Raw genomic sequence first — 24426 nt, forward strand, 5'->3', positions numbered from 1 at the left:
CATTTTCTAGCAGCAAGAGCAGAACTGAAGAAGTCCTGGGAACACGGAGCAGGGAATATTTGAGGAACTCACAAATTAAGAAGGAACAATGATGAGCAGTGAGGCCTGAGATGTGGACAGGAACCACTATGCCACAATAGGGCTTCCAGGCAATAGGGTTGGATAGGATTTTTTATTCCTTATTGCCAAGGTAATAACATGCTCACTATAGAAAATGGTTAAGGGGCACCTGGGTGGCTCAGTGGATTAAGCCGCTGCCTTCAGCTCAGGTCATGATCTCAGGGTCGTGGGATCGAGTCCTGCATCGGGCTCTGCTCAGCAGGGAGCCTGCTTCCCTCTCTTTCTCTCTACCTGCCTCTCTGCCTACTTGTGATCTCTATCTGTCAAATAAATAAATAAAATCTTAAAAAAAAAAAGAAAAAGAAAATGGTTAAATATGTAAAGAAATCAAAAAGGAAATCACCCCCCAAAGATTTTACATTTATCTTCCTATGCCTTTTTATGTAGTTGAAACTTTTATAGGTTTTTGTTGTTGCTTTTTTGCTTAACATGTTAAACATTCCCCCATGAAACTAAAGGCTTCATAAACGTCTTAAGTGGCTAGACAGTATTTCACAATGGAATCAAACTATTTTCTTCAATGTTCTGTGTTTACAGTGCTCCAAATTTATACATGATGTTTTGAAAGATTTTTGTAATTTTTGTCCAAAAAATTACCAAAATCCTCGGTCAATGTCAAACGGCTTTCTACACAGTGTTTCCCAATTGACTCTTCTAAGATTTCTGCGTTAGACTGTTTAGAACAATCACCATGGAAGCGGTGTGAAGAGTGGATGGGGGCGGGGCGGTGGGGGGTGGGGAGACTGTTAGAAGTTTAGCCAGTTGTCCAGCAGAGACCCGGCGTCCTGCAGTCTTGCTAGCAAACTTCCCTTCCGCTGGACCCTGCCCTCCCTCCATCCCCCACCCCCACCCCCCACTCCCACCCCCCACCAAGAAGCATCAGGCGAAGAGTTAGTCAGAAACGGCAGAACCTCAGATCCCAGCCCAGACCTACCTAATTTGAATCTGCATTTTAACAAGATCCCCAGATGATTCCTATGGCCATTCAAGTGTGAAAAGCACAGATAGAGACTGGTGGTTTCAAACTGCTGCATACTACAATCACCTGGGGAGCTCTAAAAAATTCCAAAGCTCATGTCACACCTCATACCAATTAAATCAATATCAGCGAGTGGGACCAAAAAACAAAACCTTTCCAAGTGATCACAACATGCAACCAATTTTGAGAACTTTTGATCTAGGGGTGTAGAAACAATGGTTAGTTGGGCTCAGGTGGCTGAAGAACAGGCATGAGAGGTAAACCTACTCTGCACCATACAGCTCCGCTCTACATTTTGGATTTTTGTATGACGTGGAAGAACTAAAAAGCGTGGGAAGGCCTGATGCATATGCACACTCCCGAATTAGGAGTTACACCACCCGGTCGCGGTAGGCAGGCTGCTAACTCAGACTGCGCTGCTTGGCCGGGACCATGCGCGCGCCCCGCCCCCCCAACCCCCGCATGCGGCTCCCTAGCCCTCCCGCGCGAAGGGATGGGGCTTGGGGCGCATGCGCGCTCGCCGCTGCGGCCGGGGTCGGCCTCCGGTGACGTCAGGACGCGTCGCAGATTCCAGCCCCCAGCCCGGGCCCCCCGACTCCCGCGCAGGTCGGGCAGGGGCGGGGCGTCAAGCCAGCTGAGCTATCCCGTCAGACCGCGCCAGTTTGAATGAAAGCTCTTCAAGATGGCGGCGGCGGGGGTCGAGGCGCGAGGAGGTGAGGGCTGGAGAGCGGCACTCTTCAATATCCCCCGTTCTCCAGGCAAACTCCCAAGGCCCAGGAAGCGGGGCCGGGATCCGTGGGGCCGCCAGAGCGCGACGCGGCGAAACGCCGCCTTCCACTCTGCTGACACCTTGACCCCTAAAGGCACCCCGCGGGCTTCACCCTTCCCCCGGTCCCTGACCCTTCTCACGGCACGGCCCGCTCGCTCCCCGCAGTCTCCTCCTGCGCCTGGCTTCCGCGGGGCCCGGTCCGCGCGCCCTGCTCCGAGGTCGGCTGTCTCACGCTCCGCGGAGGTCCCGTGGCCCGGCCCCCGCTGCCCGTTGGGCCGGAGGCCCCTCCCCGCCTGGTCGCCGTGTGGAGGTATTTGGGCGGCCGCCGCGGCTCCTGGTAATCCCCGGGGTGGGGGGTGCTCGAGGGCCTGTGGGCACGCGTGTGGTTTACTCCTTTGTGGTGGTTTGGGCGGGACGTTTTGTGTTCGGGCTGGCTTTTTAACTGGGGAGCGGGAAGTACCCGGTGGTGTAAATGTGACCTCAGTATCAGAGGAAAAAAGAAATTGGGGCTGAAGTGTGAACACCTCAGGAAATAAGTGAGCATACGCCTCAGTATGGACGCACTAGAAGGGTAAATTCCCCGTCGGAGAATATCCCAGTAAGTGGGTGTTTGAAGACGTAGCCTCTGGCTTAAGGTAATTTTTATACCCACCGGGAACTTGCGTGTTACTTATGCGGACGCCAGAGAATTAGATACCTAGCGTGTAGTGCTTGTGTGTGTGCGCCTGCCTGCCGCGCGCACCCCCTGAAAGACTGGAATTTTCAAGGCATTCTAGAATTTAAAGTGTTTGCTTGCACTGCTCTCCACCTAGATTATGAGCTCGTTATCCCCAAACTTTTCTTCCGCTAGAGGTTAGTGGGAACCTAGTGTAAGGTTTTTGTAGTGGTAATGAAATGTTTAATCTTCCAAATGAATTATCTTCTACATCATTATAGATAATCGGAATTGTTAACCAAGGGTTTGCGGTTTTTTATGTTACAGTCTTTTTCTCAAAAATAGCGTTTCCGTTCAGGCTTGTCTTGAACCTCAGGTTAAACTGGATAAAAATGGTAGGGACAACAAGACATACACAGCTTGGGTGATATCCAAGAGGAACCTCCTTTGCCCGTGATCAGCATAGTGAGGGTAACTTTACACAAAGCATCCCGAAGTTTTTTTAAATAGAAGACATTTTAAGTGGTCATTTCTGTTACACCACTCTCCTACACCCAAACCACTACTCCACAGTAAGCAGTCACTCCCCCAAATGTTTTTTTGGAGAAAATACCTTTCATTTTTGTAGTCTAGAATTATGAATCTTTTGTGGGAAGCGGGGTGGTGGAAATCGTGCTTCAAGGTTTCTGACAATGAAGCCCCAGTATGAGTTGGGAAGGGTGAGGGAAGGATATAGTAAGCTGCTGTGTGTTCCCTCTTCCTTCGAAATTTACCTCAAAACAAAAGGTTATCAGAACTACCTTGGAGAGCTACCAAGTAAAGCTTGAATTTACTGGTAGATTTTGTTTGTTTAATTCCACTTAACTCCCACCCATACATTTTTTCAGTGAATCAGAAATCTGGAAAGATGGAAATATCACTAACGTCAGGTAGGCAGATAGCAAAGGCTGGGGCAGAGGACCCTTGATTCTCTGGAGTGCTTACCATAACACTAGCAATAAAACCAAGTTTATTACATATTTCTAAACATCAGTTTGCGGTAACATATTTTATATGCCATATGGTAGCACACTGTTTACAGAAATTTGTAAGTAAAAATCTTCAGCCTATTTAGTTACTGGCTCCTCTAAGGTTAAGTATGAGTGTGTCTGATTTTTTTTTTTTAATTGGGTATATGGATTATGTAAATTGATTACTCTGTTTTATAAATCTTGGCTTTAAAAACAATATAGGAAATGAGTATTATGAAAGTAAATTCTTCATTATTTGTTATAATTCTTGGGCTCATTTACCTTGATAATAATACAGGATAGACAAAATAATAAATAAAGTTAAAATTTCCTTCATTCTGGAATGGGAAAAGTAGGGCATGTGATGTAAAACTATGATACTATAGAGTTATATTTCAATTAGATTTCATTTCTTATTGACCAACTAAGAGAAAGGGAGAAAGTTGTTTTTAATAACTTGTAAGGATGTTTTAAAATATATTTAAGATATTTTTAATAAGTTTGCCTTAGAGATCTACATTTTATTAAAACCAATTATATTCTTTGTATTCTATGCAGAATATAATGGAAAAGGTAAAAACATTATCTCTGTTGACCTTTGCATCTATATGTAATTTTAAGAAAGCTTACAGACATGAAACTTTTTGTTCAGGTGGTTTACTAGAAATTAATTTACATTAATTAAGCATAGTAGGATAGAGATCTATGAAAAAAAAATCCAAGAAGATCAGTTTACCAAAATAGTTCCTTAATGCTTAACTTTTTCTCGAAGACATGTAAATGGTTTCTTGTCATATGAATTTTCAGTCCTATAAAATTGCCAGTTGAAGGGTGGGATAATAGAGGTCTTAAGTTTTTCCTTTTTTTTTTTTTGCTTTAATTGAGTAGCTACTTCATTAGTAAAGAATTCTATTTTCTTATTGTAGCTTGGTGTGTGCCTTGCCTAGTTTCACTTGATACTCTTCAGGAATTATGTAGAAAAGAAAAACTCACATGTAAATCGATTGGAATCACCAAAAGGAATCTAAACAATTATGAGGTGGAATACTTGTGTGACTACAAGGTAGTAAAGGTAAGGCAAATATCTAGCCCCTTAAAAGAGACCTGATCAGACTTCAATTCAGTATTTCATATTTCTGTAACCTAAAAAGAACCTTAAAAGTAAGCAAAAGCTCTTAATATTAAAAATTCTAAGCCATAATAAATTTATATGTCCTACCATCTATATTGCCAAATAACACTGAGAGGATTTTGAAAAATTAAATGTTCTCGCATTAGAATATTTTAAGGTGCTTATATCATTCTACATCCAAATCTTGATTATCTCCATGTGGGTTACCAGAGCAAATGTTTTACCTCATATTGGCTTCTCCTCTCATTCATTTTGTTCCTGAATCATATTTCCCCACTATCATCTGAAATAAACCTAGAAATTCAAACCCAATTTTTTAGTGCCATTGAATCTCCTCGGGAAGCATTACCATTTATATGTCCTGTATTGTGTCAAACTCGAGAGGTTCTGTGGTGCAGTAGGATGGCTTGGAGTTTGAAATCATTTCTGATCTTCGGTTGGTACTTTGAGGCTTTATCAAAGTCATTTAACTTCTCTGGGCCTCACTTGATTCCTGTTTCTCTTTAAAATGACAGGTTTGGGGCACCTGGGTGGCTCAGTGGGTTAAAGCCTCTGCCTTTGGCTCAGAGCATCAGGCTCTCTGCTCCTCGGGGAGCCTGCTTCTTCCTCTCTCTCTGCCTGCCTCTCTGCCTGCCTCTCTCTCTAATTGGGGTCTCTCTCTTTCTGTCAAATAAAGAAATAAAATCTTAAAAAAAAAATAAAATGACAGGTTTATTTTCCTAAGAACCTCAATCTAAGCCTTATGATATATTTTTGAGTAATTCATCATCTTTCTTTTGCCTGTTCCTCTCCAAGAATTCTTTTTTGGTCATTTAGTTGTCATTTCTTTCAGACATACGAATTAGAAATCCTCCTCCTTTGTCTTTCATATTGATTCAGTCATTAAATCCAGTTCTTCCTTTGAAACATCCATCATCTTTTCGTTTAATTACCTTTCCCACTCCATGGGATTTTATGATCAAGCATTTCACTAGACTCTTCGGCAACCTTCAACCCCAAAACAGCCCAGTCATCTGGCATCTCAGTGTATAAACTGGCCTGACCAATCTAGCCAAAAATATCCTATAATCACACATACTGACACCATTAAAGCTTATTTCTAATCTCACTCCACTTAGTTCTACATAAGGTTTTTATCTGTTGCTTTCTTTCCTTTTCTTGTCAGCAACTTTTCTAACTTCTATTACTTTTTTGGACTTCTTACTCTATCCTTCATCTTTATATTCAGCCACAGACAGGGAAGTATTTACTTCCCTTTCTTCTATTTCTGTGAAAAATGGGTTCCTTCAAGTATGAACTCTCAATTTACTTTTACACCAGTTAGCTATATCTTTGCTGTCCCTGTTTTTCGGTTTTCTTCTTCCATCCCCGTTAGGATTTTTCTTAATCCCTGACGCTTTTGTGTGTTTGTGTGTGTGTGCGCGCGCGCGCGTGTTTCCACTGACTTCTCGCAGTAAAACCTATTCAGGTTTCCCCCAGTCTTTCTTTGACCTTATCTCCCCGCTCAAGCATTCCTGTCTTCTGCTTCGTTTCCAATTATCTTTTTAAAACAGCTTTGTCCAGATGTATTTTACATACCGTACACTAATTTAAATTAAGGTTTACAATTCAGAGCTTTTAGCATGCTCTCAGAGTTATTTGAAAGTTGCCTATGGTGATGGTTGCACATTTTCATTACACCAAAAAGAAACTGCACCACTCAGCCACCACTCCCCAAACCTCCCCAATCTTCTTCCCCCGTTGGCCCTACCCAACCTGTAATCTACTTTCTATTTCTGTAGATTGCCTGTATGGACAATTCACACAAACAGAAGCTTACAATATGTATGTGGTTCTTTGTGATTGGTTTCTTTTATTTAGCATGGTGTTTTGAAGGTTTGTCTATGTTGCAGCATGTATTAATACATCATTCCTTTTTATTGCCAACTATTCCATTATAGGGATATGGCATATATAATTTATTCTGTACTTGGACATTTGTGTTGTTTCTGTTTGGAGGATATTATAAATAATGCTGTTATAAACATTCATGTAGAGTATTTTGTACGGACATGTTTTCATGTCTCTTGGATATATACCTAAGAGTTGAATTGCTGGATCATACAGTTTGTGTTTAACCATTTGAGGAAATGCCGAACTTTTCCAAAGGAATACTCCCACTAGCAGTGTTACAAGTGTTTCAATTTCTCTACCTCCTTACCAACACATGTTATTATCTGACTCTTTGATTATAGCTCTCCTAGTGGGTGTGGAGTAGTACCTCGTGGTTTTGATTTGCATTTCTCTGATGGTTAATGATGCTGAGCATCTTTTCAGCCATTTGTGTATCTTTGGAGAACTGTCCATTCCAACCCTTTGCCCAATTTTTAAAATTGGGGTTGTTTTAAAATTAAATAATTGTAATAGTTCTTTATATGTACCAAATAGTCCCTCATGAGATACACAGTTTATAAAAATTTTCTCCTGGGGTTTGTCTCTTCACTTCTCATGAAATTTTTAACCCACTTTATAATGATTTATGCCTCTCTCTGTGAACTCCTAATTCCAAATATGAGGACCTCAAATCTTACTCTCCTTGGCAATGTCTGACACTGTTGGCCTCTCTTTTCTTTGATCTTCTCTTGTCCAAGGAGAGACTGCCTATGCTCATACTCCATATCTACCATCTATTAGTTGTGTGGCTTTAGCAAATTACTTAGCCTCTCTATTTCATCACTTATAAGGTGAGGATACTTGTAGTATCCATCTATAGGGTTATGATTAGCCTTAAATGAGTTGATGTATATAAATGCTTACAACAGAGACGGACCTGTGATAGTCATATCGTAGAAGTGTTGTCTATCATTGTTACTTATCTCTAGCTCCCTCCTTTTTCTACCTATTTTTCTTACTATTCTTTCTGAATCTCCTTTTTTATCTTTTGGCTGTCCTTCCTCTGAAAATAAATAACCTCCACAGCTCTGTCCTTGGCCCTCTTCTCACCTTGAAGTGACTCTGTAGATGACCTCTTTCCCCTTGGTTTCTACTTCTATCTGTTTGACTTATGATTGTCAAATCTTTTATTTATTTATTTATTATAAACATATAATATATTTTTATCCCTGATTGTCAAATCTTTGTGAGGCATTGACCTTTTTATGAACTTCATTTCAAACTGGACACTGTACAGGTTTCCATATTCAGCGTATTCAAACCTGTACCTGTTTTCCTCCCTCAAATCTGCATCCTGATCTAGTAGTGTTCCATATCTAAGCTAACAAAACCGTAATACCTCCATTTACATAACATTTTAAGATCAGACATTTTCAGTTCTTCCTTTCTATGTACCATCTAATAGGATAGAGGCTACCCTCTACCTCCCCTCTCTTTGTGTTTTCCTGTTCATTCTTGCTGTACTTGAACAGTTAGTTATATCAGGGTCCATGCCTACATTGAAGGCACTACTTTTATTCTTATACAGGATTCTGACTATTGTAGTTAGGTTTTAGATAGCTTTTGCTCTTTTGCTCCTTCGTTCTTCTCATCAGTCCTTTTGGCTTCTGTTTTGGAATAAGCACCCTTACTTGCACATTTCGGTCCCTCATTTCTTCTTGTTTCTAGCACAAATTACTGTATAAGCTGGTATTATTTCAATATACTGCTCCCTTTTTTCTTTCTTCCCTCTCACACTCAGGGCACGTACCCCTCCATTCAGCTCTTAAGAGACATTGTTTCAACACCATATTCCTCAAAGCCATTACAGATGTTTCTAAAACACAGTTCTGATTGCGTTAGGGCCTTGCTATAGACCTTTTAATGGCTCCCAATCTAAGCTTGCTTTAGACCTTTTAATGTCTACCAATCTAAGCTGAGACCTTTTGTACTGAAGTTCTTTATTATCTGGCCATCAGCTACCTTTCCAGCTTCATCTCCTACTTTTTTTATTTCCATCTCCTACTTTTTATCCACATGGAAATACATATAAATTCTTTTATTTAGCTAACATTTAATGAGCACCTACTATGAGCTAGGCACCCTTGTACCCTTTTGCTGTTCTCATCCAGTTCCCACTTTGGAATACTGTAGTTCCCTTTCTTTCCTTGACCGAATTCTCTTTGGCCTGGAAAGTTGAGCTGAAAGGTTACCTATTTTTGAGGCTTCTTCCCTCCCCCATTTCCCTAAAATTAATTGCGTTATAGTCAGAACTTAATGAGCACTGTTCTTACTATTCTAGAACTTGACACATTTTATAGCTTGGTTTCATACCCTCTCTGCTAAATTGGCAACCATGTAGGGCTAGGACTCTGTCTTACTGTAGTTTCTAGTACATAAGGGGTATTTAGTTAGTGCTTAATGAATTGAATTAGCTTTTGCATCAGTGATTTCTCCAATCCTCACAATCACCAGTAGACTAGATCTTCTTAGCTTCATATTTAGATTACAGAGGCAATATTGACTAAGAGCTCCTATATCATCTTTCTGTCATTTCAGTAAACATTTGATTTCTTTTGTGTGTCTGGTATGACATTAGATTCTGGGAAAAATAAAGATTAATCAGAAACTCTCACTTTAAGGAACTCACAGCCTGCTGGAAAGATGGACAAGTAAACCATCCACTACAGTATAGTATAATAAACGCAGTAGGCAGACTTCATTATATATCTGTGGGAGGTGCACCAGGGCTAGGTCACAGAAAGCTTCCCAGAAGAGGGGATATCGCACTGAGGCCTAAAAAAAAGACAGGTACACTGTCACTCATAGTTTTTCTACAGAGAATGGAGTGCTAGAATGTGGGAGTGGAAAAGAATGAGAGATGAATGAAGGAACTTTCACAGCATTCTCCAGTAATGGGGGAATCACTTGCCCAGTTACCTGGTCAAGAAATTATAATGTTTAAATTAAAGGAGATAAAGAGAAATAAGTAAATTTTTAAAAAATTATCATGCTTATAAAATGTACAATTCTATGATTTAGTGGTTAGGATTGGGTAGAAATCCAGCAGTGAGGGAATCCACATGTATGAAAACATGGGCTTCTGACTTGTAGTGGTATAGATAATACTGCTTACCAACACCCAGCAATATAGGAGGATTAACATAGAAGGACCGTGTTGGGTTTGGAAGTAAAGGTTGAGAACATTTAAGTGTAAGATGATTGGTACATGGTTGAGAATGTGGCTTTAAGTCAGAATGAGAACTGGAAACAGATTTTGAAGTAATTGGCAAAAAGATAGCAGTTGAAGCTCTGAGAATGGATACAGTTACCCGTTAATTAACCTATTTATTGCCATCTGCCATGTCATATGCTAGATACTAGGGATCTCAGCAATTAATGACACAGCGGTATGGCCCTTGATACATGGAGTTGATCTTCTAATGAGGATAGAAAACCTTAAATGTAATTGTACAACGTACTTACAGTTGAGGTAAGTGCTAATGCAACAGCAGGTTGTAACTTCTGGAGAAACCAGGCAGCCGTTCCTAAGAAATGTTGTTTACACTCAGTCCCAAAGGATGGGACGAGAAGTAGGGAAGGGTCTTAAGGCAGAAGAGAACCTGAAATCTTCAAGGAGTAGAAAGTGTGAGTGGAACATAGTCAGCAAGAGGGATCAAAAGGATCCCTAGAAGGATGTGGAGGACCCAGAGAGCACAGCTCCCTACACTCCAGAAAAGAATTTGGACTTTATCTTAAAAGCAGTAGGGAAACATTTAGTGGTTTTGACCAGGGGAATGGCATAATGAGATGGATGTGTTGAAGTTGGTGTTCTGGCTCTTGGGCCATGAATGGTTTGAGGCTACTGTAGTATCAAGCAAAGAAAATGTGAGAAGAGAACCCTTAGACTGATGAGTAGTATGGGGGGAATGGGGGGGAGGGGGTTCTTATGGGAAGAACTATAAAAGCAATTGAGACAAACTGGCAAGAAAGGTAGGAAGAAAACCAGAAGAATCAATCATGAGACCTGAGGGAAAGGTAGTGTCAGCACAGAGGGAAGAAGCCAGTGGGTCACAGAAGAACCATGAAGGACCCGTTAGATTAAGCAATGGAAGGGTCATTGATGCTGTTAGAGCTATATATATGTGTGTGTGTGTATATACACACACACACACATACACACACACACATATATATATATATATATATTTGTGCATGGATAGAAGAAGTCAAAATAGAATGAATTAAAGAATAAATTAGAGGGGAAGGATTCCTGGGTGGCTCAGTCAGTTGGGTGTCTGCCTTCGGCTCAGGTCATGATTCCAGGGTTCCTGGCATGGAATCTAGGCATCAGGTCCTGGCATGGAATCCTGCATCAGGTTCCTTGCTTGGTGGGGAGCCTGCGTCTTCCTCTGCCTACCACTCCTCTTGCTTGTGCTCTCTCTCTCTCTCTGACAAAATCTTAGGAAGGGAGGGAGGGAGGAAGGGATGAAGGAAGGAGAAAGAAAAAAAGAAGAGAAAAGAAAAGTAAGAAATTAGAGGTGAAAGTAGAGTCAAGTAGTATGGACCATGCTTTGAAGAATTCTAGCTTTGAAGAAAGGGAGAAAGGGCTATGCAAGTTTTAAAGGTGTTTATAATTATATATTTAAAATTTTGCAAAGGTAATCTATGTATGTGATTTTAGAAATCTAATGTTTTAGAAAGTGAACTTACACTGAAAAGAAATCTTCACCCCTGTGACCTTTAGTCTCCCATCTCTCAACTTTTAGTAATTAATCCTATCTTTTTGAAATTCCTTACATATTCCAGCATTTATATCTCAAAGGTGGTTTGGTTTAATATTGTTTTTAAAAAATGAGGGAGACTTAAGGGGCACCTGGGTGGCTCAGTGGGTTAAAGCCTCTGCCTTCAGCTCAGGTCATGATCCCAGGGTCCGGGGAGCTAGCCCCGCATCGGGTTCTCTGCTCGGTGGAGAGACTGCTTCCTCCTCTCTCTCTCTGCCTGCCTCTCTGCCTACTTGCGATTGCTGACTGTCAAATTAAAAAAAAAAAATCTTTAAAAAAAAAATGAGGGAGGCCAAAAAAAAAAAAATCAGGGAGGTTTAAATGCTGGTGAGAACAAGTAGGGAGAACCTCTAAAGACAGGAGAAGTGGGATAATTGATGAAGTACATCTCTTATATCTGCATCAACCTTTTCCCTAGTTACATGTCCATGGAAGGGTGGAAATTAAGGGAGTTTCTCTTTTCCCTCTGCATTAGGAACAGAGGTCTAGTGCTACCGAAAATAACGGGAGAGGTAGTGGGATTGTGGCCTTGAACAAAATGGAGGAGTTCTGAAATAGCCAGTTTGGGAAATGGAATGAACGCTCACTGGAGGAATAGCAAGGCTCTTACTATTGTGAGTTCATGTTGGGGTCCTCTTGAACAATTTGTGGTAGTGTCAGTCCTGTAGGGTTTTTCTGCACCATGTTCTTGCCATGTTCACCTTTCATATGGAAACATTTCTGACAAAACTGTGAATACTCTTTATTAACATACTTCGCTCATCAGTGAAGAACGAGAACCCCCATGCACATTGGTAAGGCTTCTCCCTTAACAAGCATATATTAAGAAAGAAATACTTGGGACGCCCGAGTGGCTCAGTTGGTTAAGCCGCTGCCTTTGGCTCAGGTCATGATCCGAGCGTCCTGGGATCAAGTCCCACATCGGGCTCCTTGCTCAGCAGGAAGCCTGCTTCTCCCTCTGCCTCTGCCTGTCTCTCTGTCTGCCTGTGCTCACTCTCTCTGATGGAAAAAAGAAATACTACCAAAGCTTTGACTTCATAAAGTATCCAGGTAGTTCTGTGTCTCTAGAACCACCACAGAGCATGGCTCATACTGGGAGATTGTCCATATCTAACGTAGATTAATATTCCTGAAAGACTGATTGCACTTAGAGGGGTTTGTTAAGAACTAGAATAACATAGAAATCATTTGACTAAAATCCATATTTTAGGCATCAGGAAAAGAAAGGGCTTTTCCAGGGTCATGTTGCTCAGTTGTGTCAGTCTTAGGCCACTAGCCCAATTCTCAGAATTGCTACTTGGTTAGTTTACTGGCCTGAAAATCCAGTGACTTTCCATGGAACACTAGAGTTTTCATAATTAGATTCAGGCTGTTCTACCACTAATACAGAAAAAGATGATTTCAAAACTTGATGGAAAAATCAGCTAACAGGAAGATAGTTTTTGTTTTTTTGTTCTCTTTTTTTTGTTTTTTTTTTTCATATATATATTAGGGTTTTGTGCTTGCTGCCACTTACTGGCTATAGACCGCTGATGACAGAATAAATACTGGAAAAAAAACCACAAATTAATATCCAGATCAAACTTAACCGGTTGTTATTTCTTTTAAAGATCCATATGGTTACTCTAGTGTTTTTTTTTTTCTATATTGCATACATGTTGGTAGTCATTTTTTGTTTTGCATTCAGAAACATTTAGTCAAAGCTAAATGAAACATTTAGTCAAAGCTAAACTTAAGAAAACTTAAAGATAAATTAGGGTGTCATCAGTTTGGAGGTAGGGAAACAAATTAGAAGATTAATTTAGTAATCCCAGCAAGAATTGAAGGCCTGAAATAACTAGAGCTGTGGTAATAAAGATGGACAGTAACAAGTATCCAAAGAAACTTGGTGACAGATTGAGAAGGAGAATCTATATTGAGCTCCTAGTTTGTGACGCATGTGACTGGGTAGATGATGGGTAAGATTACCCTTGATGGGGAACAGTGGGGGAAATCCATTTAGGAAGGACAGTGGTGAGTTCCATGGAGATAGATGGATAGAAGAACCTGCTGGACAGCCGGTAGGCTATTGGATGCATGGGTGTGCTGATAAAGTTTTGGAAATCATCAGTATGTAATTGACACCCCTGGAGTGATGAGGTTGCCCAGAGAGCATTTAGAGCAAGGATTCTTAACCTCTGAAATCCAAATATTCTCCATTATCCAAATTAGTATATATGTGACTTTTGTTAGGGGAAGGTCCATAGCTTTCTTCAGATTCTCAAAAGTGATAAATACTTACTTGATGTGGAAAGGGACCTAGGACAGGGCCCCAAGTATCTTCATTAAGTGATGGCAGTGATAGTGAGTAGTCTCAGCAAAGAAGGCAGTAAAGGAACAATAGTGACGAGAGAAATGTGATATCAAAGCCCAAGTCAAGTAACATGTAGACCGAAGAGTCACTGGCTTGGCAATTAGAAAACTTGTAAATTGTTTCTAATAAACAAGATGGAATCAGATGTATTTGTATGTAATGAAGCTTCCCACAGAACCCCCATGGCTTTCTAAGAATTATAAAAACCATTGGCCTACAAAAAAGTTCAGATGCCTCTGTCGAGTGTTCAGGGCTAAAATTTGCTCTTGCCTTGCTGTTACAGTTTAACCTCTCCCTTCAGTATTCTGAACTAGCCAAAGCGATCTCTTTACTGTTTTCTGGATACTTCATACAAATCTTAGCCCCACGCTTTGCTGGTGTTTTTCATCCTGCCTGTCCTGTTCCCTGCCCAACAAATCCTAGCAGTCTTTCACAGTTTTAGTTTGTTCTGCTTTCTCTGTGCTCCTTTCTGACTATATTGATTTCCTCCTTTATATCAGTGGTAATTACTGTCTTGTTTTGTCATTTAAAATTGTACCACCTTGCATTGCTACTTATTTTATATGTTATTGCCACCTTTTCCCAGTGAAGTTTACTCCTAAAGACTAGCAGTACCTTGCTCTCTCATCACACCCCCTAGTGGCTTGAGCTTTCACGTACTTATTTTAAATACTAAAATATTTGAATGAATTTAACCTAAGCCAAATATAGTGGGGGAAAATGTGTTTAAGAAAAAATTCTTGTGATGCATTCTAAATGATACAGGAGTGATTGATGGGTTATTTTACAGCTGTACTCCATTTCTATGGGTAATCAAGAGTTGATTGTGTATCAGAATAAAATACTGATATATATGAGGCTTATGAACTTCTGGGCTTTTATTTGGAATTTTTAATGAATTAATTAAATTTGTTAGGCCAAACTAATTTTTCTGTGTAAAATAACTAATTTTTTTCAAGATTGGAATATCTTTTTTTTGAATTTAAAGTAAAATGCACTTACTAAAATAAGTCTACAAGTAGAAATAAAATATTACTAGTATTTCTATACAAACAGCCAAAGGCACTCACATTTTATAAACATCTTTACCATCCGTAAATTAAGTAGGTACTGATGGGGTTAACATACAAAACTTATTGACTTAAAATGCAGCTGGCTCATTACTAAACAATGTGCTATATTACATGGAACCTGACTTCATTGTCATGGTGTTACTGGTTTTGCTGAATGATATTTTAGTTTAATCTGATTTGAAGCCAGTGTTTGTCTTTCTTCCATTATTTGCTGAAAACTTTTGGCATAATCCAGGGTTATGGTAGGAAACTAGCAAAAAAAAAAAAGGGCCAGAGTTGCATTGCTTTATTCCAGAGTAAAAAAAATTAAAAGCTTTCTTAGTTAAGCAGTAGAATAAATACGTTAGATACTCCTATGTGGGTCACATTGTTGTTGAGCAGATATCTACTAACATAAATCCTAAATTGTAGTAGTTACCTGACAGGAGTCTGTGTAACACTTAGTAAGCCAGTTTGACTAACATTTCAATATGTTTAAGCTTTTCCTTTTTTTCCCTGAAATCAGAATATGTATTTTCAAAAGAGTACAGTTTTTGTGCATATCCTCACACCTTAATTTAACCACATTTTTTAAACCGGTAAAGCATATTTTGACCATTTTCATAAAGAAGGGAAGTTCCTTTAATTCACAAGCAGTATTGCTTATTGAGTAGAATATACTAAAACATTGAGACAGATCAGTGGGAAGAAAATAAACTATTAACTCAGTGGCTGAGTGACTTGCTTCAGCATAGCTGCCTGGGGGCTCCTTTACCCCAGTTTGTGGCTCAGCAGCATTTCCTAAATGTTCCAGGTTATTTGGCATGAGTAAATTATGAATAGTAAAACAAGTGTTATATGTATCCTTTATAATAAAAACTTAATAAAAATTAAATTTTTTTAATAAAAATTTCAGGGAAAAGCAGGTGTATCCCAATTAAGTTTTTAATCCACATCCATGATTTAAAATAACCAAAAACTGTAGAATATACAGTTTAATCCCTTTCATATTTTAGAATGTGGATATATGTGAGTTATTCTGACGGACAAAGAAAAAAATTGAAGGACTTTGGAGTTTATTATACACACTTAACTACCTTTTTTAAGAGAAACTTAACATGGCATTCCCTGATTTTAAGGGAAGAGAACCTAGTCAAGTCGCTGGGGTAGGAAGGCAAAATTCTAGGGACCAACAGCAGTGTGAGAGCTAAATCAAAATGTTTGCTCTTTGATGGGTTGAGTGCCTGCTACCTTGTCCATTCACGGGTGAGTCTAAATAAGGTAAGAATTCTCTGGATTCATGATGTCCAGTAAAATAATATAAGCTACATAAATATAACTTTAAATTTTTAGTAATCACATTAAACAAGTGAAATGAAACAGGTGAGACTGCTTTCAGTAATAAATTAGTTGGGGGCTTCTGGTTGGCTCAGTCGGGAGAGTGTGTGACTGTTGATCTTGGGGTTGTGAGTTTGAGCCTCATGTTGGGCACAGAGAGTTTAAACAATTCAATCTTTTAAAAAAATAATGTATTTAATGCATCAAAAGCAATGTTTTTCAGTATGCAATCAATATTTTTCAAATGTTAAGAAGTATTCTAGTTTTTTGTGTGTTTAGTGTTTGTAATTCAGTGTGTATTGCGTTTAAAGCACACCTCAATTTGGGCTAGTCACATTTCAGGTGCTTGATAGCTGCATGCTGCTAGGAATGATTGTATTGGACATTTCTCTCTAGAACATCTAAGGGATGTGTGCCCATGATATTGAGAAATAGAACTTGCCTTATATCCAATGTAAAATATTAAAATTCCCTACCTTAGAGGATGCCTCCATCTGTGCTGGCCGGGTGAAGCACTAACGTAGGTCATAGTTTGTTAGTTTTGAGAATACCTGTTTCCAGGATCGAGATAAATAAGAAATACGACTTTAACAATGACTGGCAACATATTTGTGAATTTCAGTACTCTTATCTTCATGTGCAGTTCTTTCACCTGTGCTTTCAAACATATGATGCCACAACTAAATTCTGTACATAATCTATGTAATATAAAGAAAAATGTTTTACGTTTTGTATTTCATCCACTAGAAACCTCTGACTCTATATTCTGAGCTTTATTAAGAAGAATTATAATGGCTACCTTACTCTTTAAGATACTAAATTATTTTAAGTAATTAGGACTGTCATCTGATTTCAATTTTCTTTTATATTTTAAGGATATGGAATATTATCTTGTAAAATGGAAAGGATGGCCAGATTCTACAAATACTTGGGAACCTTTGCAAAATCTCAAGTGCCCATTACTACTTCAGCAGTTCTCTAATGACAAGCATAATTATTTATCTCAGGTAAACAAAGGCAAAGCAATATCTCTAAAAGACAATAACAAAGCTTTGAAACCTGCCATTGCTGAGTACATTGTAAAGAAGGCTAAACAAAGGATAGCTCTACAGAGATGGCAAGATGAACTCAACAGAAGAAAGAATCATAAAGGAATGATTTTTGTTGAAAACACTGTTGACTTAGAGGGCCCACCTTCAGACTTCTACTACATTAATGAATACAAACCAGCTCCTGGAATCAGCTTAGTCAATGAAGCGACCTTTGGTTGTTCATGTACAGATTGCTTCTTTGAGAAATGTTGTCCTGCTGAAGCTGGAGTTCTTTTGGCTTATAATAAAAACCAGCAAATCAAAATCCCACCTGGTACCCCCATTTATGAATGCAACTCAAGGTGTCAGTGTGGACCTGATTGTCCCAATAGGATTGTACAAAAAGGCACCCAGTATTCACTTTGCATCTTTCGAACTAGCAATGGTTGTGGCTGGGGTGTAAAAACCCTTGTGAAGATTAAAAGGATGAGTTTTGTCATGGAATATGTTGGAGAGGTATGTTCACCTTATAACAAATAACGCAAGATTTATGCTTTTTTTTGTACATCAGTAACAAATATTGGTACGTTTTTATATTACCATTTGCAAGTAGGTAAAAATTTCAGGTTTGAGAGAAAGGTTCACTGGCTTAGTTAGAAATACAAACTTGTATATGAACAACAACAACAAAAAATACATATATATATATATATAATGACAAAATTGTCTTCTTTCAGAACCATCCGTTAATAGTCATTAAAACTGGAATTTGTAAAATATGACAATCAATTTTACATAAAAGCCCTAAGAAGAAAATCAGATCTAAATATCTGCTGACTTTGAAAACTTTTAGATTATAATCATCCACTTGACTAAATATAGTTAAGTGTGGTTGGCAAAACTAAACATTATATCAATGTGAGAGATACCGAAGACAAATGCTCTCTGAGCAAGTGTTGTAAAATAAACTTAAAAGCATTTATTGTATCCACCAGAAAATCCAAATTCCTTGTAGCTCAGCAGAGACTCTTCTCTAAATTGCCAAAGACTGAACTGATATTCTTGTATGTATAATGTAAATTTAGAAAAAAACAGTATTTGTATGTACAAAATATACTATTTTGAGCACCTTGTGTTTTAACTCGTTAATCCTTCCAATAACTGGGAGGTAGCAGTGTTACCTCCATTATTATAGATGAGGAAACAAGCACAGAGAAGTTGAGCAACTTGCACAAGGTCACGTTGTGGTGAAGAAGAGTCAGGATTCAAAACCAAGTCTCTAAGATGAGTGTGCTTTGCCCCTGAGCTACACTTCCTCAAACTGGGTGAAGAATTAAGTCGTGACTAGAATACAAGTGTAACTAACGTATCTCAGGTTGTCACATCTGACATTTTAAAAGTTATGTGGAATTAGGTCATGTATAATTATCTGTATTAATCTAGAATACTGAGATTAAATTGGAACCCTACTTTGATCCTTCAATTTTTAGACAGCAGCAGATTATTGTAAATCACTATTTGAGATCTTGTATACCAGATCTTGTATAATCAAATTCTTTTTGTATAATCAAATTCTCCCATTTTGGCTTACTGACTGCAGTGGTTAAGTCTGGTTGACACCAAGAATCACTTTAGACATTTTTGGTTTCCTAAGCTGAGCATCTGGTAAAGCTGTGTTCTTAGAACAGAACTGTAGATGATGGTTTTGAGCTATAGAACTTCATGAAAACAGCTGATTCAGCAAAACTAAACTTTGTCCATACATTTGACTGCAATTTAGCATGCCTTCTTTCCTGTATTCGTAACAAATTTCCATTTGTAACTGCACAGATTAGTTCCAGGAATAATAACATTTTAGAGTATCTTTTTTTTTTAATTAACATATAATGTATTAACGGTTCAGAGGTACACGTCTGTGATTCTTCAGTCTTGTGTAATACCCATTGTTCATCTATATCACATGCCCTCCTTAATGTCCATCAGCCAGTTACCTCATCCCTCTACACCTCCCCCTCACCCCCAGCAACCCTCAGTTTGTTTCCTCTGATTAAGAGTCTCTTAAGGTTTGTTCCCAACTGGTTTGATCTGGTTTTATTTTTTCCTCTCTTGCCCCTATGATCCTCTGTTTTGTTTCTTAAATTCTACATATCAGTGAGATCATACGATAATTGTCTTTCTCTGATTGACTTATTTCGCTAAGCATAATACCCTCTAGTTCCATCTGTGTCGTTTAAATGAGTATCTTTACTTGTAAATTTAGTCCTTTACATTCCCTTACGTCCTGCAGAAAGCTATAACTGGGTAGCGTTTTGAACATCTGAATACATTGGAATGAAAGTAGTACTGTCTTAATTGTGGGTTGTCCTGATTCCTGTCTTAAACAGCCTTGATTCTTTTGCAGTCATTTCTACCCTTAGTTTCCCACATATTTTCATCCAGCTCTTCTAGAGAAATTTTTTTTGTTTTTTTTTTCTTCTAGAGTAGTTTGTGTGAATATTTGTCTTGATGACACTCTAATTTCTTTTTAAACCTTTGTAGCCATTAGTATGTTAATAATTTATGGGTGAGTGTTTCTTCAGTTCAACAATAGCTATATAATATACTATAGTTTTTTCTTTTTAGGTAATCACAAGTGAAGAAGCAGAAAGACGGGGGCAGTTATATGACAACAAGGGAATCACATATCTCTTTGATCTGGATTATGAATCTGATGAATTCACAGTGGATGCAGCCCGATATGGAAATGTCTCTCATTTTGTGAATCACAGTGTAAGTGACACTTAAAAGAGTAGACAGGACTAATCAACTTAGCAGTGTTTTTAATGATTTTCCATAGTTGAGGAATAATTATCTTTAAATTACTTACCCAGAGTATTTTAATACAAAGACCTCTTAGGTTAGGTTATGGTATTATTGCTGTATTGGGAAAATTCACTGAGGTACCTACCAAATACCATGCATTTTGCAGAGTTTTCATGTATGCTGCTTCATTTAATCATTCCATAACTTCGTAAGTTAGGTTTTGTCTTAATGTAGAGGATGAAGTTAGTGGAGGAATTAGGCAGGTAGAAAGGTTAGAAATCACATGCAGCTGGAGGGGTTAACATGTAACATGTTAATACATATATAAAATTTAAGAACTTGTAGAGTACTTAAGTATTTAGGGCTGTTTTTCTAAGTTATAAGTTAGTATTTTTAATTCATGTTTGAAACAAACTTAGAATACACCTGGAACTCTAACTGTAGAATTTTATAAACTATTTGTAAAAATAAGGGACATGAATAGTTACTGGGTACCTACTAAGTGCCCACAGATAAGGGTAGGTTATGTAGCTGCCCATCTAAGGAAGTAGGCCATGCTAAACTTTCCTTGGATTTTATACCAAGAAACTAGTTTATGTTTAAATAGGGAAATGTCAGAGACCTTCTGACTCTTTTGTTAGCTTTTTTGATTGACTTAAACTTTTGCTTTAATTTTTTTTCCTAATGATAAATTTGAGACATTCTCAAAATAAATGTATTCTGAACAGGTAAACACTTAACTTTGATTTCTTAGGATGATTCACTAGATGTTCTTGCATTATCCAGAATTTAATGTAGAATTTTCAAAATATTAAAGAGTAACCCAAATAGAAGTTAAAGTAATGAAACTGCATGCAGTATGAAATTTGAGTTGTACAATGCTGACTTGATTTTTTTTACTTGATTTTTTAAATAGTTATCAATAAGGCGTAAAGGAATAGAATATAACTATATATAACTATTCTATTCCTTTACACCTTATTGAAATGAACTAAATACAGGTGAAATGATCATGTTATCTAGGATTTGCATGACAGTCCTCAGAGAAGTTAAAAAGTTGAGACTGGATGAAACAGGATTGGTAAAAATGTTAATTGTTAAAGCTGCAGGGTGAATATACGTGGAATATTTTTATTTTTACTAGTGTGTATGTCTGAGATTTTCTATAAGTGAAAACAGTTATTTTTTAATTTGCGTGCCTCAAAGACTGCTGAACAATAATGTAATTTCTAATAGAACTTAAAATAATAGTCAAGAAATTAAATATTTTATATGGCATGTAGAAGAGCCTATTCATGTCATTTTTTACATAAGTGGATTCTAATGTTCCTTTTTAGTGTGACCCAAATCTTCAGGTTTTCAATGTTTTCATCGACAACCTTGACACCCGTCTTCCCCGAATAGCATTATTTTCCACAAGAACCATATATGCTGGAGAAGAGCTCACTTTTGATTATCAAATGAAAGGTATGGTTTTCAAGTACAGTTTGATTGGTGTCCAGTTGTTTCAGTTATGAAGAAGCAGAGTAGTAAAAGACCTGAACCAAAAGATCTGAACCAAGCAAGTATTAAAGAAGAGAAAAAACGAGGTCACAAAGCTAATCTGACAGAGGTAGAACTAGAATCCTGCCTGACCTTAAGCTGAGTAATGAATGCTCTTTTCTCTGGATCATGTTGCCACCTGCTTTTTTCATAAGTTCCATTATGAGAGCTTATTATACATCTTTTCTCAATATTACTTGTATTTTAAAATTGTAATGCACTTCTGAATATTTACTAAGAGATGTATATTCAAAAGATTGAAAATACAACTTAAATCACAAGTGAACTTAATCCATTCCTACTTGGATTTGGCTTTTTTCAAAAAAAAAAAAAGAAAAATGATATTTTGTTTCCTTTATTTTAACAATATGTTTTTTCTTTCCTTTGTTTTTTTTCTAAGTATTAATTACAAGTTGTTGCTATTTGGCCTCACTTTATGGCTCTTAAGTCATGTATGAAACTAAATGTGTATCAGATTTTCCCATTAATTCCCATCATTTCTGAAAGCTATTCTTAGAAATATGGGCTAATAGCATATGCTTTTATCTCTTACTAGCCCACACCATCCTTTGAAGATAATTCAATGATTTGTTTCTGAATATTCACATTTACTTAAAACTGTGATAGAAAAGTTGAACTTCCTTCTGAATTGTCTTAACTCTTATTTCCGTATTTCTTTTTCTATGTAATCAGGTTCTGGAGATATATCTTCAGATTCTGTTGACCACAGCCCAGCCAAAAAGAGGGTCAGAACTGTGTGCAAGTGTGGAGCTGTGACTTGCAGAGGTTACCTCAACTGAATTTTCAGGAAATAGAGCTGATGATTGTAGTTTTGGTTTTTTCTAATGTTGACATTTCAAAAAAGTATTTGGGACTCTTTTCATATTATCAAGACTATATGCTTTGTTAATTTACAGTTCATGTTTCAAACTATTGGCCAAATGTATTACTGATGCTTCTGAAGAGAAGAACACAGGGTCATAGACTAATTTGAAATACACATATTTAGTAATGAGATACCAAACATGAAAACTATTTACAGATGAGCATATACATACATACGAAGTCTGTGGGAATAAAGAAATGCCTCCTTTGGTGTTTAAGCATTGAACTGATAGTGAACAGTCACTCAGATCAAATATTCAACCTGCGTACACTTTGAATTTAGACAAAGGTAATCCAGTTTGGGCAAATATATACAAGTGTTATTTCTGTTCTGTTGTCATTCCCATTATTACTTACCGTACTTGTATTTGAGACAAACAGATGATACTGAATTATACTATTTTCCTACTTTCATGAAAATATTGGGTCTTACTGATACAGAAATTTAAGGTTAAAATTAAATATAAAAGAATTTAATTACAGCTCAGTTTCATATTTTGAAGCTGTTATATGAAGCATGTATGTCTGAACCAATAATTCTTCAAGACTTTTATTCCCTTAAAAGAACAATTTCCAAAAAGCTCTCAAATTGTAGCATGGCTGACCATTATGCTGCTTTGAAAGGATGGGGCAGTGGGACCATGGGATGGTTTTTTGGAGTGCCAGGTAGAGGAAAGGGAGCACTTAAAGGGCCCTTCTTAGTGACATGAATTAAGAGATCCATGTAGAGTACCTCTGGTCTAAACATAAAGAGTAAAACGAGCTACCCCTGCGTGTAGCTGCCCCTAACAATAATGTTTCATACAATACATTCATGTTACATCTTCTGAATTTCAGGCAGTTTTAACATTTCCACCAAATTTAATTATTTTTATATTTCGTACAGGCCCTTCTTAAAATAATCTATATTTTGAACTGATACTTATTTTTTATACATGAATTTTTTAAATGTGATAAAGCTAAACTTGGCTTGGCCAAAGTATGTACCTAAATAATGAGAGCTTTTTTTACTTGAACCATGAAGACTAAAATGGAATATATTCCTTGTTTGGTTTTTGTTTTTATTTTCCTGCATAGTAAAACCTCAGTCGGGAAAAAATGTGTTTTCATCTCTCATTGCGGCATTTGTAATCATGGTGTCCAACATAAAGGTAAGCGCAGCAAGTAAATCTGGCTTTCAGTATTCCTAATTAAATTATACCTAAGCTCATTGCTCCATTGCTTTAATGACCTAAAATAAGTTTGGGTAAAATTGAACTAACTTCAAGAATGCAGCACTTCAAATATCTTCTTAATGTTGAGCCTCTTTTTTGGGAGAATGCATCTTTATTATGCATTATACTGCTACCACATGACTTTGCTCTTTCATAATATAGGGTAAATTTTTACATGTTTGGAGTCTCAGTGTATTAACCAAAATCTGCAGGTGTCAAGGAAAAATACATTTTTGGGTGCCATTTCTTAGGTTTTCTTTATGAGAAAATAGTCACATGGTGTGTGTGGTAAGAAAGCATCACAGATTTACAGGTGCTTCAATGGCCAACCTTACTCTGAATTATAATTCTCACGGGTTTAAAGGTGTAATTTTAATATTTTTTTCTTAAAAAGTCTGTGTTTTACTGTCTATCGTTATTCTTGTCTACTTCTTGTGGTAAAAACAAATGTAAAACAGGAGGGCAAAGGGAATGGCTATTTTCAGTAAATTTGTTTCATTTTGTCCTTATTACTAGAAATTTAATGGGTCTTTGAGAGTTTAATTACCTGTTACTTATTTTATTAAAAAGCTAGACCTAATCAGTAAAATAGAAACTCCCTACATGAAGCTATTAAAAGCCTTTAACCATTTTAAGTCAACATTTAGCTTCTTTAGTTTCCCAAGTTGTCAGAATTTGTTCTCCCAGTATAAATATAGCCAATATTCAAGGGTAATATTTAGATTGAGTTAAAACTGTAAATCCACTGTGCGAGTTGTATTGATACTGTTTTCAGTACCTACACGAGGATCGTGATAAACAGTTGATAATCTCAGGGTCTTCTCCCCCTCTGTGCAAAATCTAGACTGC

At 37.6% G+C, this 24426-nt stretch overlaps 1 protein-coding gene across 3 annotated transcripts; it reads left to right on the plus strand.

The window, feature by feature from the left end:
- Positions 1-1642: 1642 nt before the first annotated feature.
- On the plus strand, positions 1643-23573 carry SUV39H2 (SUV39H2 histone lysine methyltransferase). 3 transcript variants are annotated; one of them, XM_044228840.1, is made up of 7 exons: positions 1643-2205; positions 4460-4605; positions 16979-17650; positions 19757-19903; positions 21274-21403; positions 22172-22264; positions 23441-23573. In XM_044228840.1, exons 1-7 carry the CDS (start codon positions 1782-1784, stop codon positions 23551-23553), a joined length of 1725 nt encoding a protein of 574 aa, XP_044084775.1. In that variant the 5' UTR covers positions 1643-1781; the 3' UTR covers positions 23554-23573. The 3 variants fall into 3 exon arrangements, with proteins under 3 accessions (XP_044084775.1, XP_044084776.1, XP_044084777.1); XM_044228841.1 differs by having other exon boundaries at positions 1643-1812; XM_044228842.1 differs by having other exon boundaries at positions 1643-1812; positions 16979-17110; positions 22172-23462.
- The last annotated feature ends 853 nt before the right edge of the window (positions 23574-24426 follow it).

This window comes from Neovison vison, chromosome 12 (assembly GCF_020171115.1).
Source record: "Neovison vison isolate M4711 chromosome 12, ASM_NN_V1, whole genome shotgun sequence".
Lineage (NCBI taxonomy): Eukaryota > Metazoa > Chordata > Mammalia > Carnivora > Mustelidae > Neogale > Neogale vison.

Coding starts and splice junctions, on each gene's coding strand:
- SUV39H2 (XM_044228840.1), top strand. CDS start 1,782: ATGGCGGCGGCGGGGGTCGAGGCGCGAGGAGGTGAGGGCTGGAGAGCG. Junction 4,606..16,978: donor GTGACTACAAGGTAGTAAAG/GTAAGGCAAATA, acceptor TTATATTTTAAG/GATATGGAATATTATCTTGT. Junction 19,904..21,273: donor CTCATTTTGTGAATCACAGT/GTAAGTGACACT, acceptor GTTCCTTTTTAG/TGTGACCCAAATCTTCAGGT.